The 14,300-nt window shown below is 41.7% G+C and overlaps 2 protein-coding genes across 4 annotated transcripts in view; one reads left to right on the top strand and one right to left on the bottom strand.

Annotated features, from left to right (window-relative positions):
• Positions 1–5,803, bottom strand: part of UBE2D4 (ubiquitin conjugating enzyme E2 D4 (putative)) — a 38,378-nt gene extending 32,575 nt beyond the window's left edge. For both annotated transcript variants that reach the window (XM_051974529.1, XM_051974530.1), the window contains exon 1: positions 5,441–5,803. In XM_051974529.1, the coding sequence (XP_051830489.1) occupies positions 5,441–5,803 (363 nt within the window). The remainder of the gene's footprint in view (positions 1–5,440) is intronic.
• Positions 5,804–7,142: 1,339 nt separating this feature from the next.
• The window catches only part of URGCP (upregulator of cell proliferation), a 66,668-nt gene continuing 59,510 nt past the window's right edge, over positions 7,143–14,300 (top strand). The window contains exon 1 of one of the 2 annotated variants that reach the window (XM_051974527.1): positions 7,143–7,239. In XM_051974527.1, coding sequence (XP_051830487.1) covers positions 7,212–7,239 — 28 coding nt within the window. In that variant the 5' untranslated portion in view covers positions 7,143–7,211. The remainder of the gene's footprint in view (positions 7,240–14,300) is intronic. The other variant, XM_051974524.1, reaches the window with a different exon arrangement.

The following is a 14,300-nucleotide window of genomic DNA, read 5'->3' as shown; positions in this document are numbered from 1 at the left end:
ACTACTTCAAGTCTGTCCAACTGTTTGGGGCAAGGACACAGGCAGAGATATAAGTGAAGCTCACCTAATATTCAAATAAAAAAAACCCAGGAAACAAAACTATTCAACTAAGTAAAATATGCTTTAATTTAATAGTAGAACCTTATAGCTGGTTCAACTAGGTAAAAATAGGGAGGAAAAGAAAGAAAAAGACAGGGCTAGGAAAAGAGGGGAAAAGAAAGGCTAAGAAGAGGAAAGGAAAAAACAGGACTGGGAATGAGATTTTTAAAAAATGAGTAAGAAAAACAGGAAGGAAAGGGAACCTAGAGAGATGGACAGGAGGGTTAGAAGTGTTAGTCAATTACTTTAGTCAGAGCCTGTTAGTTGTTAGGACCATAAGGCATCAAAATATTATCAAATATTATCGCTATCCCCTCAAATGTTAATTAGATGACTAGCTACTGCAGAGAGCTCTTTAGCTGCTTTTTATCCTTAAATAGCCAGGGACTTTCTGGGAACCCAACTACCATGGAGAGGGAGAGGAACAGGAATAAAGAGGAGAGGGGGAGGCTAAATTATTCTCCAATCTGCAATGGGGTGATATCAATTTACAAGCTAAATGAAATGCAGCCAAGTGCTGGGGTATAGTGCTACTAAAAATAAAACATATCTACCCCTGAGTCATTATGAATATTCAAATAAAACCCACCCTCTCACAAAACATCTCTTTCACTTCCACTCTAACTTTTTTTTTTTTTTTTTGGCTGATAATGCCTGCCAGGTAAGACACAGACTCTCTGTTGCCATGTAAGCATTTCTTTGGGATGAATTTTTCATGTTGTATTTCTGCCCACATTCACGTTGCATTACTAATTTATTTATCAGGATAATCACCACAGTAGCAAGGAGGCTTCTGGCTTTATGGATGTGTAATTATACCAACACTTGAGTACTTTAGGGGTCTATGATTTCATCATTGTGGGCCCTTCCTCTGCTGAAGCAAAGAGCACCAGGAGTAGATGGTGGAACATGGTCTGAGTTGCTGAAAGCAAAATATAGTTACTTTTTGCTCAGCCATCAGTAACGAGGCCAGCCCTTGGAAGACATATATCATGGCAAGCTCTGGTGGAGTACTGTTAAGTGTTCCCAAGCTCTTCATACTCTACTTGGATACTTCAGCAAACTCAGGATCACTTCTGGGCCAGGATGGGACACTGAGGCTGGTGCTCTTGTAGGCTGATTTTGACCTAATCAAAACATTCCCACTTCTCAATCTAAGAGGTAAAGCCAATTTGCACATTGTACCAGACTGCCCCTGGCCCCAAGAAAGCTGTGCTTTTCTGGTTGTGAAGCCAAATAAACGCCAGGCAATGGAGAGGATCAGTTCATTCAGAGACCATCTCGCTGACCCTGACCAGTCTTATGGAAACTACTCTCGTTACAAAAGAAACCCACCAAGAGTAGAACAGGGTAGGACTGATCACTGCCCTGAGAGAGAGAGCAAAATGACTAAAGGTACCCACAGAACTATCAGAGGCTGAAGAAAGTGTTCAGAAATATGGCTCAACTGCCACATCACGACAAGCTGCCTATTGGACAACTGCTCTTCAGCCTTGGTGATCCCATTCCTCTCTGTAACTCTCAAACAAAGAAATAACCAATCAGAGAGGCTCTTTTGACCTCTATCTTAGAATGCCAGGTCAGAACAAAAAAGGCATTCTTGACAAGCACCACGTCCACTCTTTAGAAGGAATGGAGACTTTAGATTTAGGAAAATGTATATGACAATTTTCTTCTGATGACTTGAAGGGAACCTCATAAGGTGTGGCTAAAATAAAACAAGGACTATTTTTGAGACAATGTAACTCAGCACACTTACAACCCAAAACAATGCAAGGGGAAAAATATATATATACATATGTATGGAAAATATATATATACTGAGCAGGAATGGGATGTTTACATCATCTAGCAGAACAGAGGAAGGCTACATACCTGAATACATCAGCCAATCAATTATACCCCTATCAACATCAGTCTGGAAACAAATCACTCTTCACGTAGAAGGTATGACGTCACCATTCACCCACTAAATATGGGGCACCCACAAAAGGGATCCCCACAAGGATGCCCCTACATCAGTGCCAGAAGTCATGGTTTGTTCCCAGGAATAGCAACAGGAAGAATCAGGAAGGCTCCTCCTCCACTCCTAGTTATGGATTCAGCAAGAGAACACCTCCACATACAGGCTTAGAAGAGGCTCGATTGAGAGGGGGAAGGGACCCTGCAGACTACCCAATCACTCTCATGTTCCTAATGACGTAACTGAGGGCCAGTGTAACTAACCCAGGTCACATCCAGAGTGTTTGGTGGAAGCCTCAACTCCAAATCTCATGCTCATTCTACCACACTCTGTGGCCTTTCCTGACCAGGAGGACAAAGGGCCTTGCATCCTTGTTACATAAGGATCCTTTGAAGGAAATGGGCGTATTTAGCTTGGAGGAGAGAAGAGGCAAGAAAAATATGAGCTGCTCCCACTGTGGCTGTTGGCCCAGCTGTCCCCGTCCTCCTTGATCTTGCCTGGAATAAGCCTCACTCGCTCCTTAGCCACCAGCTCCAAGCCATGTCACTGAGGGATGTGGTCTTCAGCCATTAGAATTTAAAACTCCCTGAGTGCAAGGGCTGCCTGGATTACTTATACTTGTACACCCAGTGCTTGGCACAAAATAAGCACTTAATAAATAATCTGGGCCAGATAGGTGGTGGAGTCAGGAGGACCTGATTTCAAATCCAGCAACAGCCATTTACTAGCTGTGTGACCCTAGAGCAAGACATGTAACCCCAATGTCTGCCCCCCCTTCCAATTCTATCATCTGTGTCTATCTATCTAATATCTATCATGCACATATGGGTTTGTGTATAAAATCTAATCTGGGTCTCTATGAATATCCATCTCTCTCTACCCATGATCTGTCTTTCTGTCTGTCTTCAAGTGTTCAAAAAGCTGAAGAATTAGACTTGTTGCATTTGGCCCAGGAGGGCAGACTCAGCAGCTGGGGGAGAACATGTGAAGAGGTTAGACTAGATCAGATTTCCGAGAAAGCTCCCTGACCATGAGAGCTGTCCAGCAACGTAAGGGACTGCTGGGAGAGGAGGTGGGGAGGTATTCCTGTAACAGAAGATGGATGACACTTGTAATGGGGTTCCTTTCATTTGGAAGTTGGATTATTGGGCCACTGATTTTCCTTCCAATTCTTAAATTCCATGACTCTCTTACTCGGCCTAGTGGCAGCCTAGGCCCAGTTCTGCTGATGTGCTCACACCGATGCCATTCTAAGTAAATATGCTACTCGTGGAATAGATGTACTGTCACGTCCATGGGTTTGTGTTTGTAAAATAGTCAAAACTGTAAGTACAGAAAAGGTTATCGTGAGGATAGAATGGGATTTCGTAAAGCAACTGTAAATCTTTGCATTCCTATACATAACTATTTTCGCTACAGGGCTCTAAAACTTTAGTTCCCTGAGAAAAGTTGTTCTGGATAATTACGACATGAGAATAATCTATAATAAAACATCTCCTTTTATACTAAAGAACTGGACCAATTTATGAATGTTATATATGTATAAACACACACACACACACACATAGAGGTACATATGTATAGTCAAAAGATATCTATCAAAAGTATCCTAGAGAAGGATACCCAACTGGAATTTGGAAAACACAAAGATATCATTTAAGAGAAATCAGGAAAGTAGAACCCATGAAGAAAAGGATTGGAGGGTTGTGGCCCTTCTGTGGAACTCACTTTCCTCATTTGTAAAACAAGTAAACTCTATTAGAAGATCTCATAGCCCTAAATAATTCTACGATCCCAAACCCAAGACAGAAGGCAGACTCCGATGTGCCCAGTATGGCACAAATAACGGATCCCCAAAAGCCTCTTTCCCAAGAAAACTAAACAAAAGTAAAGAAGAAGAAAAACAGCAAGGTGTGACGAAGATAGGGCCGGTCTCAGAGTCCTAAAGCCTTGGGTTCCAAATCCTGCCTCTGAGTGGTGCGAGTGTGAGTGTGTCTGTGTGAGAGAGAGTGTGTGTAGTAGCAGGTGTGAGTGTGTGTATATATGTGAATGTGTGTGGTGTGAGTGTGGGGGGGTTATTTGTGTGTGTGTATCAGTGTAAGTGTGTATGTGTGTGTATGGGTATTTGTGTGTGAGTGTGTGTGTGTGAGTGTGAGTGTTGGTGTGAGAGTATGTGTGTGTGTGTCAGAGTGTGTGTGTGAGTGTGTGTGTGAGTGTTGGTGTGAGAGTATATGTGTGTGTGTCAGAGTGTGTGTGTGAGTGTTGGTGTGAGAGTGTGTGTGTGTGTGAGTGTTGGTGTGAGAGTATGTGTGTGTGTGTGTGAGTGTTGGTGTGAGAGTATGTGAGAGTGTGTGTGTGAGTGAGTGTGTGTCAGAGAGTGAGGGGGGGGGGAGGGTGAGTAGGTGTCATAGGAGCCCAGGAGCAAGGTCCTCCCCCCCACAGGCCCCGAAGGCTCCCTGAGATCTACAAGATAACAAGTGGAACAGTGACTTTCCGCAGGGACCGAGGCACTTCCTTACAGAAATCCCTACACAGATGATCACTGTCTGGGACCCAGGACCCCGCCGAGTTACAGACTTGCAGCCCAGGGGACAAGCAGAATGCAAATCACAAAGAAATGGCCCCGGTCCGGAATCGGCGCCCGGACGAGCAGGCTCCTGGGACGGAGAAGGCCCAGCCTGCCCCCCGGCTGAGACTCAGTTTCCCGCTCTGGCCCAGATGCCCCTCTCGGATGCTTGCTTTCCAGCTCTCAGCGGCACGTGCAGGAAGACCGTAGCGCGCAGGAGAGAAGGCCGGGCTGGGGAGTCTCAGGAGCCGCCACGCTCTGGCTGGCCTTGGGAGCCTCAGTTTCCCGTCCTGATGCATATGTGAATGAGCCTGAGGTCCTCTCGAGCCCGGATCTAGTCCGGTAGACCATCAGGGAAGGGGGCAAGTGTACAAGCATTAATTAAGCATCTGCTGTGGGCCCCACGCGGTGCGGAGCCTGAGGTTGACAGCTCCTGTCTTTAAATGATAGGAGCAGGGGGCGGTGCTAGAACATGGGCCACGCCCCCTCTATGCTCATGGACGATCCAGGACGAAGGGGAACCCGCTAAGAAGCACTGGTTGGCCAGCGGGCGCCGTAGCTGCGCCCAGGCCCCGCCCCCGGACGCTCCCCTGACCCCGCGCGGCCCCGCCCCAGCTCCCGCGCCGACCATTGCCTTGTAAGGCAGCGGCCACGCGCGGCGCCGCCTCCCTATTTGGCAGGTGCCACAAGTTTTCCCGCGCCTGCGCGCGGCGCCGCCTCCTGCCGCGGCTCCCAGTGTGGAAGTGAAGCCGACGCCCGCGGCTCCTCCGTCCCGGACTCACGCTGAGGACGAGGGAAGGCGGGAGGCTTACCTTCTGGATCCGCTTCAACGCCATTCTACGACCCGCTGCGGAACCACGACTCAGCCCCGGGGCCGGGGGGCGGCCACAGGAGGCAGCACAGCTAGGCTCGGCCGCCTCGCAGCTCTCTGCAAGGGGAGGAGTTCGGCTGGTCACGCGTGCGCGGCACCGGGCCGCGCGGAGCACTGTGGGAGTTGTAGTTCTTTTTTTAGAGGGGTGCGGAGGAAAAGCCTTTTCATGAAGTGATCTCCTTGAAGGAGGGAGCTCCTCGGGTAATGCTTTTCTGTTCCTTCCCTTGGTAGCCATGCTCTTCTCTTTTAAAGACTGGTCATATACCTGGACAAGCCACTTCTCTCGGAGCCTCAGTTTCCTCATCTGCTAAACGAGGAGCCGGACAGGATGAGCTATCCTCCGAGAGCCCTTGCAGCCCCGAATCCTAGCAGAGGATGAGTAGCTAGGCAGTGTCCAGGAAGGGCCACGGGCTGTTTGCTTCCTTTCTGCTCCAAGAAGAGGGAGTCCAGTCATTCAAAAGTCACTTATTAGGTGCCTGCTGTGTGCCAGGGGTGCCAAGCTCTGGGAATGCCAAGAAGAAAGACAAAAAACAGTCCCCGCCCTCTGAGAGCTCGTGAGGGAGACAACGCGAAAACAGCCCTGTATAGAAGATACTCGTAGGGAGCAAATGAATTGGGATCCGAGAGACCTGAGTTCAAATCCTACCTCGGGACGCTTGATCAGCTGGATGATCTAGACAGGTCCCTCGGCACTTCTGCATGCTTCAGTTTCTCATCTCTAAAAATGAGGTGATGATAGCACCCATTGCTGTTGTGAAGTTGAGAGAATATTTGTAAAGTACTTTAGACTCTGAAGTGTTATTTAAATGGCAGATATTGTTAAGTGGAAGGTAGTAACCTGACGGGCGGAGGTACTAGTAGTAGGAAGACCGGGAAAGGCCTGTATGAGGTGGGAGCTGAATCTTTGATGGAAGGCAGAAGAGGAAGGGGAAGGCTACTGAAAAAAAGGCTTAGTGAGAATGAACAACAAGAAGGCTGCTGTCAATTGTACAGTTCCCCAGGGGAGTAAAGTATAAGAAGATGGGAAAGATTGAAAGGAGCCAGTTTGTGAAAGGCTTTAAAAACTGAAGAAAAGGAAGATAAGGGCACTGGAGAGAGTGGAACTGGGGTGGATGAGGTAGACTGGAAAAGAAAATGATAAATGGGCTGAAAGTGGACTGGGAAGCTGTATAAAGAGGATAAGGAAGTTGGGACTGGTCGTTGTGGGATCCACACATATGAGGGCAAGAAGAGAGATGCTGGACTCAATCTCTTCATGTGTTTCCATTGCTTCTCCAGGGCCCAGCAAGGGCTATGTTCAAAGGAACAGGTCTTCAGACAAGATGTCCCTCTGCCCGAAACTATCCTTTCCTTCCTCATTTTTGAGTGGATAGAGTGGGGAACTTGCTGGGAAGACCCACATTAAATATTGCCTCAGATACCAGCTGGGAGATCCCAGGTAAATCACTAAATCTACCTATGTCTCAGTTTCCTCACCTCTCATATGACGGAGTTGAAGTTGGGTGCAAGTGACTGTGCTGAGCACCAGGGATAGAAATATCCTTGTATTTCTTATATTCTTACATTCTAAAGACCCAAAGAAGGGGAGAGTCCTCAAGTTGGGGATTCCCTTCATGTATCTATATTTCAACTACATGGGACTAGTTGCTGTTCCCAGAACTTGATATTCTACATCACATCTCTGTGGAAGGAGTACATTCCAGATATGCAGAATGAGCTGTTCAAAGAAAAAGAGATTTGGTAAGAGACTAAATACAGATTAAAACTTGTTTCTATTCTTCTAAAACCTAGGACAGAGCCCAGTACTGAAACACAGTGCTTGGTACACTGAAAACTCAGTAAATGCTTACTGTTTGAATAAATGTCTATTGATCAAAGTAAAGAGGAGCTGAGACAGAATTATTGAAGGATTAGAGCTGGGATAAATAGACTAAGACAGGACTAAGAAGTAATTCAAAATGGACTGATATTGAAAGCCAATATTTCCTAAGTTAAAAGCAGTCTTTGTTCACAAATTAGAAATTCCCATGTTGTTCTTAGTTTCTTATTCTTTCATTAATCCAGTTCTCTTAGACTTTAAAAGGTTGCATCATTTGAAAAAGGTAATAACCACTTAAGAGTATTTATATTTCAGGTTGAACCATCATACCTTTTCTACTTGATCCTAAAGGAGTAACCATGAGCCAACATTTCTTGTAAAATCTTTAATAAATTTTGTTGTTGTGATCCTGTCTGCCTCAGTTTCCTAATCTAAAATAAGTTGGAGAGGGAAAAGGCAAAATACTTCAGTATATCTGCTATCTCATGAAGAGTCAGAGAAACTGAAAACTTAGCAACAAGAACTGAGTTAAATTTATTTCTACTTCAAACTATTTGTATTAAGCAAATATGTTAAACCTTCTTTGCCCAGTACATATAAGTAGATATGAGTACATATGAGATCATGAGAAGCTCATTCCCCTACTCCTTCCTCCATTTTCATGTGCTCTATGTCCCAGTTACATGAAATAGAGAATTTCTTCCTTCTTCCTTAAATATTTCCTTTATTCCTTTCCCCCATCCTTTTCCTCTCTTAAAATTAACAAAAACACCACCTAAGTCCTGTGTTTGTTTCTTAATTTCTTGATCATTGAAAGTTTGATTTTAACTGGACAGATCTCTTCTCACACTATTAGAATATAAGGACTTCATCATCATTTTGCTCCATCTAATTACTTCTCAGTAACTGTTCACGTTTCAGAGTTTCTATTCAGCTATGGTATTTTCAACAAGAAAGCTTGAAAGCCCTCAGTTTTGTTTAATATCCATTTACTCCCTTTATGTAGTTTTGAAGGGCAGGTTATTCATGGCTAATTTATCCTTTACCTTTTAGAATATCATATCCAAGATTTTCACTCCTTTAAATAGTCATAACATAGTCTTATTTGACCCCGACTTAGTAATTGAACTCCTTTCTTTGACTTTGAAATTCTGGAATTTGGCTATGATAGTCTTTGTTGTTTTTACTTCAGAGTTTGTTGGGGTTTTTTTTTTTCGGGAGGTGATCCAGTGGATTCTTTCTATTTTTACTTTGCCATATAATTTTAGTGACTGGTTAATTTTATTTAATTATATCTTGAAATACAGTATTCAAATTTTTTACTTATATTGACTCTACTTGGCTTATATTCCAGTTCATTTGTTTTTAATAGTAGATACCAAACATGTTTTTCTATTTCTTAAATGTTTTAACATTGAATATTTCTTGTCTCACAAAATCATTGAGTTTCTATTTGTTCTACTCTTTTCTCCCCTAGAGAGTCCATCACTTGGATAAATTTTTCTACCTTTTGTTCTCTTATTCTAATTTTTTCCTCTGAAGAGCTAATTTCAATTCTAATTTAATTTTTCATCTTTTGTTTAATTTCTTGCAGCCTTTCTTGTGGTTCTTGTGACCAAGACATTATTTTCTCTGAAGTTTTGCTTGTAGTTGTTGAGAAGTTCATCTTCTCATTTAAGATTACCTCTTAGGTTTCACTTAACCCATAGTATTTACTGTATTCAGTGTCTTTAATTTTTTTTTTCAGGATTTATAATTGTGGTCTATTTACCAGGTTTCAAGCTAGTTTCTTTGGTATACAGTCTCTCTCACTCTCCATGATGCTCTCCATTATCTCTATGCAGTGTTTGCCTGGTTTGAGGGTTTGCTTCTGTTATTTTTTTCTACGGAAGAGTGTGTGTGTGTGTGTGTGTGTGTGTGTGTGTGTAAAAAGTGGCTTTCTCTACCTTTTTACTTCTCCATCTTAATCACAAAAGAGAAATGAAAGAGTATGAAGAGGCTAAACAATCCCCACTGCCTCTGATCCCTGGGGAGAAAGGGCTGCTGCATGCCAGTGGGATAGTCAATGGTAGATTACATAGCAGGTTGTCAGGACACTGAGTAGAGTGATTCTAGAAGTCAAAGTTGTTCATCCTTCTTTCTTGAAGAAGACTGATGACATCACAAGAGTTATTTCTTGCTTTGCTGTGTGAATTGAATTTAACTGAGGCAGAACTGCACAAAGTCATGAGCCTCACTTTCTTCTCTAGAGCATTCCAGTCCAATGGCAAAACAAAAGTCAAGACAACTTTTGATAACCCAGGATATGCAACAGATGACCTTGGCTTTTCTAAATTAAGATCTTTCCCAGGCCTCAGTTAGTCTGAAACAATACCTAGAAAAATAATAGCTATATGGTGGGACAAAAAGAATGGCCCGGTGACATGGTGACCCCTTTCCTCCCTCAACCTCCATCCATCTATTCTGAATATTAGATCAAGTACTACTTGATATAAAGGCTTTTATGGCTCATATTTCTTAATTTTTCTTATTATAGCTTTTTATTGACAGAACATATGCATGAGTAATTTTACAGCATTGTCCCTTGCACTCACTTCTGTTCCAACTTTTCTCTTCCCTCCCTCCACCCTCTCCCCCTAAATGGGAGGCGGTCTCATACATGTTAAACATGTTAAAGTATATCTTAGATACAATTTATGTGTGCAGATCCGTACGGTTCTCTTGTTGCATAAGAAAAATTGGATTCTGAAGGTAAAAATAACCTGGGAAGAAAAACAAAAATGCAAGTAGTCCACATTCATTTCCCAATGTTCCTTCTCTGGATGTAGCTGATTCTGTCCATCATTGATCAATTGGAACTGAATTAGAAATTTTGTAGAAGAGATCCACTTCCATCAGAATACATCCTCATACAGTATTGTTGTTGAAGTGTATAATGATCTCCTGGTTCTGCTCATTTCACTTAGCATCAGTTCATGTAAGTCTCTCCAACCCTCTCTGTATTCATCCTGCTGGTCATTTCTTACAGAACAATAATATTCCATAACATTCATATACCACAATTTACCCAACTGTTTTCCAATTGATGGGCATCCATTCAATTTCCAGTTTCTAGCCATGACAAAAAGGACTGTTGTGACTCATATTTCAGTGACAAAAGCAAAATAAAGGTGGATGTTGGAAAATTCAGGCTAACATAAGCTATTGTGACTTACTCAAGTTGCAATGGTTTTTTTTTTAATTCAGATCTTTCATACTTTAATTTTTTTTTTTTTTTTTTAGTAAATGCATTTTAGTCTATACATGAATGAATAAATCTTCCCAGATCATGTTGTGGGGAAAATTAAGATCTTTTGGAAGAGAGATAAACCAAATGAATTTATTAATTTTGATGGGCCTTAAAGAGGAAACTGGGTGAATTGTGATCTGTGAGAATACACAGTAGTTTCCTAATATTGAAACCCAGGTGGACATAGTGGAAATAAGCACAAGCCTGGCAAGCTTTAGCGCCACCTGTTGTCTTCAGCATATATTATACTCCAAAGAATTTTTATCAGATCCCTTTGCAGGAGTTCTTAAACTGGTGTCCATTGATCCCCAAGGTGTTTATAGATAGATTTCAGGACAATGTGTGAAACTAGATGGAGAAAAATATATCTTATTTTTATGAACCATAACTGAAAATTGGTATTTTCTTCAATTTATTTCAAGAAGTACTAAGTGCCTACTGTAGTGCCAAGCACACACTGTGTGCTAAATATTGGAAATACAAATTTTAAAAAAGACAGGACTTGTCCTCAAGGACTTTACACTCTAATGAAGGAAGGCATTCCCTTTCTGAAAAGGGAAAGAGGAATTTCTGATGAAAAGTGAAAAATTATTTAGAAAGGTCTGCTCTGAGCCTTCTATAAAGGAAAACATTGGGAGGGGTTTATTACTTTCCAGTGGTTCTCAAAGTATGGTCTAGAGAATCCTGGGGATCTCTGAAACCCTTTTAGAGGGTCTACAAATTCAAAAATAGTTTTTATTTCCAATATGGTAAATGTCTATAAATATAATCCAGATAAACAAAAACGCTTTGGAGAGATCCTCAATCATTTTTACTAGGATAAAGATACTGAAAACAAAAGTTTGAGAACCACTGATCTCTACCACCACAGCCCTCCAAACAGAGGAGAGAAGTATCAAAAAACTAAATCAATCAAATGGTGATGACATTTCAGGTAATCAGCTTATTTTGGATCACTGGAGTCCACACTAAGCAGAGCCCCAAAGGCACATGCAAATGAGCAGATCCAGAGCTAGGATGGATAATCTAGAACTTTGCCTCAAGGTGCAAAAATTTAGAAGGTACTGGTTAGTAGCTATCTTCAGCAGGAATAAACAACTGAGCTTAGTTACTATTTAGTTACTATTATACTTATAATTATATTATAATATATATATTATATTATATAATATATAATTATACTATTATACTATAATACTTAGTTACTATTAGTTGACTAAAATAGTTCATTAAAATTGGAAACCCCCTGGTAGCATGCTTCCTCCTCTCTTCCTGCCCCTGGATCACAGGTGAGGCAAACCTTTCCAGGATTCAGTCCCTATCCCATGAGTCCTTCCTCCTCTCTTGGTGGTGACAATCCATTATTAACCTCTGTGATTTCTACCCATGAGATCTCCATGTTTTAGATTTTCTTTGTTCCCTAACAAGGTAGTATCGTGAATCCTCATTAAAATTAAATTTGTCTATTATGATGTTTGTGATGCTTTGCCTAACATATGTGAATTATTATCAGAATTTCCAAAATAATATTTGTATTCATTGTACAGAATCAGACATTGAGATCTTGTCATTGTTGCTATGACTAGGGAGAGAACCAGTCATTGCCCCTGCTTAGGACAAAGGTTCTTCTGACTGGCAAATCCTGGTTCTATCCTCCAGTGCCAGGTCAATTTATCATTGTTAGCCCCACCTTTTGGTCTAGGGGCAAAGCTGGGTTTTTTTGTGTGTGTGTGAAGGTAAGGCTTTCTTCTCAAATATCAATGGACTTTCAGGAAGTTACCCCATCACCTCCACTAAAGTTTACTTTTTCTGGGAATACCAATGGAGAAGATCCAGAGCTGGACTGCCTGGTTCTACTCTTCATATGATTTAATCTGCATGTATGTACATAATGAACAGTGATATATGTATATATACATGCACATGTATATATACCTATCAACTGGACTTGTTTTCTTCAAGGTTACCAAATTGCTATATCCGTCGACCTGAATCCTCTTCTTCCTGAGTTACTCCTCTACCCCCATCTGACTGTTCTTTATCAGTTTTCATTGATGGGTCATCAGCCCCTACCTATAGGGTCCCTCAAGACCTTTTTCTATATATATACCCTCACTATTATCATAGGATCATGAATGTAGAATTGGGAGGATCTTAGAGATCATCTCAATCCTCAAATTTTGCAAATGAGGAAAGTAAGGGTCAGGAAAGTTCAATGAATGACCTGTCTAGAGTCACATATCTAATGAGTATTAGAGGCAGAATTTGAATTCAGGTCTTCCTGATTCCAAAATCAGTATACAATCCTTTCTTTATAACTCCATCAACCATTCTGAATTCAGTCATCACTTCTATGCAGATGTCTCCCAATTTACTAAATCCAGTTTAAATCGCTCCATGATTTCCAGTATCAAAACACTGTTGTTATTGTTTGTCCTTCGTTCATGATATCGGGAAGGTGATGCCATGACATGCAAGTGAATTAGATTTAAATGAGGGAAGGCTGAGGAAGGTCACCAGCATCACTCTCTCCTCCAGATTCATCTGGGTGCAGTGGCCAGATATAGATTAAGACAACTGGGGCAGTTAGGTGGCACAATGGATCGAGCACCAGCCCTGAAGTCAGGAGGACCTGAGTTCAGATCTGGCCTCAGACATTTAATACGTTCTAGCTGGGTGACCCTGGGCAAGTCACTTAACCCCAATTGCCTCAGCAAAAAAAAAGACAACTGGAGATGGCTCTGGAGGCAATGAAAGGCCTTAACTTTTTTAAGCTAAGGTTTAAGAGGTCTCAGATTTGATTTAGGCAATACCCAATCAGTGATTGAGGAGAGGTAAGAAATGAGGCAGAGAATGATCTCTTTTACTGCTCATTTGCATGTGCCTTTGTGGCTCTGCTTAGTGTGGACTCCAGTGATCCAAAAAATGAAAACTATCTGGGAGGGGAAGACCTTCAGGGTTTCTGGCCAAAATCAAATCATTGCTATTTACTTCCACTCTGAGTCAATCAAGGCCCAAACAATGACCAGGTGGGACTTGGCCAGGCACATATTGTTGATCAGCCTGTGAGAACCAGAGTGATGTGAGTTTAAGATATTGTCTTAAGAGAGAAATTTAGCCTGTGAACTCCAAGATGTGAAAGAAAGGAAAGAAGGAGCTACCTGCTCAATACTTAGATGTTCTAAAGAATTTATAAACCTAACATGTCCAAAACAGACCTCATTATCTTCTTCAGATTTGTTCCTCCTTCAAAATATTCTTTTTATACAATTATGGGCATCACCATCCTTGCAGTCACCTAAGTGGGCATCTTTGAATGACAAGAAGTCATGAAATTCTTTCCTCATGATTCGGGTCAGTTCCAATTATTTTGTGATGGAGAGAGCCATCAGCACCCAGAGGGAAGACTGAGTGTGGATCAAAAATTGATCTTGGCAAAAAAAATCATGATATAGATTGTGATATATAGGTATAGATATAGATATACTCTTTTTGTTGCTGTTTGCTTTTTGTTTTCTTTCTCATTTTTTTCCTTTTTGATCTGATTTTTCTTGTGTAGCAAGAACATTGTGGAAATATGCATAAAAGAATTTCACATGTTTAACAAATATTGAATTACATTCTTGGATACTAGGAGAGGGGGTAAGGGGAAGGGAGGTAGAAAAATGTTTTGAATATGAGATTTTGCAAGAG

This window comes from Antechinus flavipes, chromosome 2 (genome assembly GCF_016432865.1).
Source record: "Antechinus flavipes isolate AdamAnt ecotype Samford, QLD, Australia chromosome 2, AdamAnt_v2, whole genome shotgun sequence".
Lineage (NCBI taxonomy): Eukaryota > Metazoa > Chordata > Mammalia > Dasyuromorphia > Dasyuridae > Antechinus > Antechinus flavipes.
The sequence above is the reverse complement of the archived record's forward strand: the minus strand, read 5'-3'. Positions and strand labels throughout refer to the sequence as shown.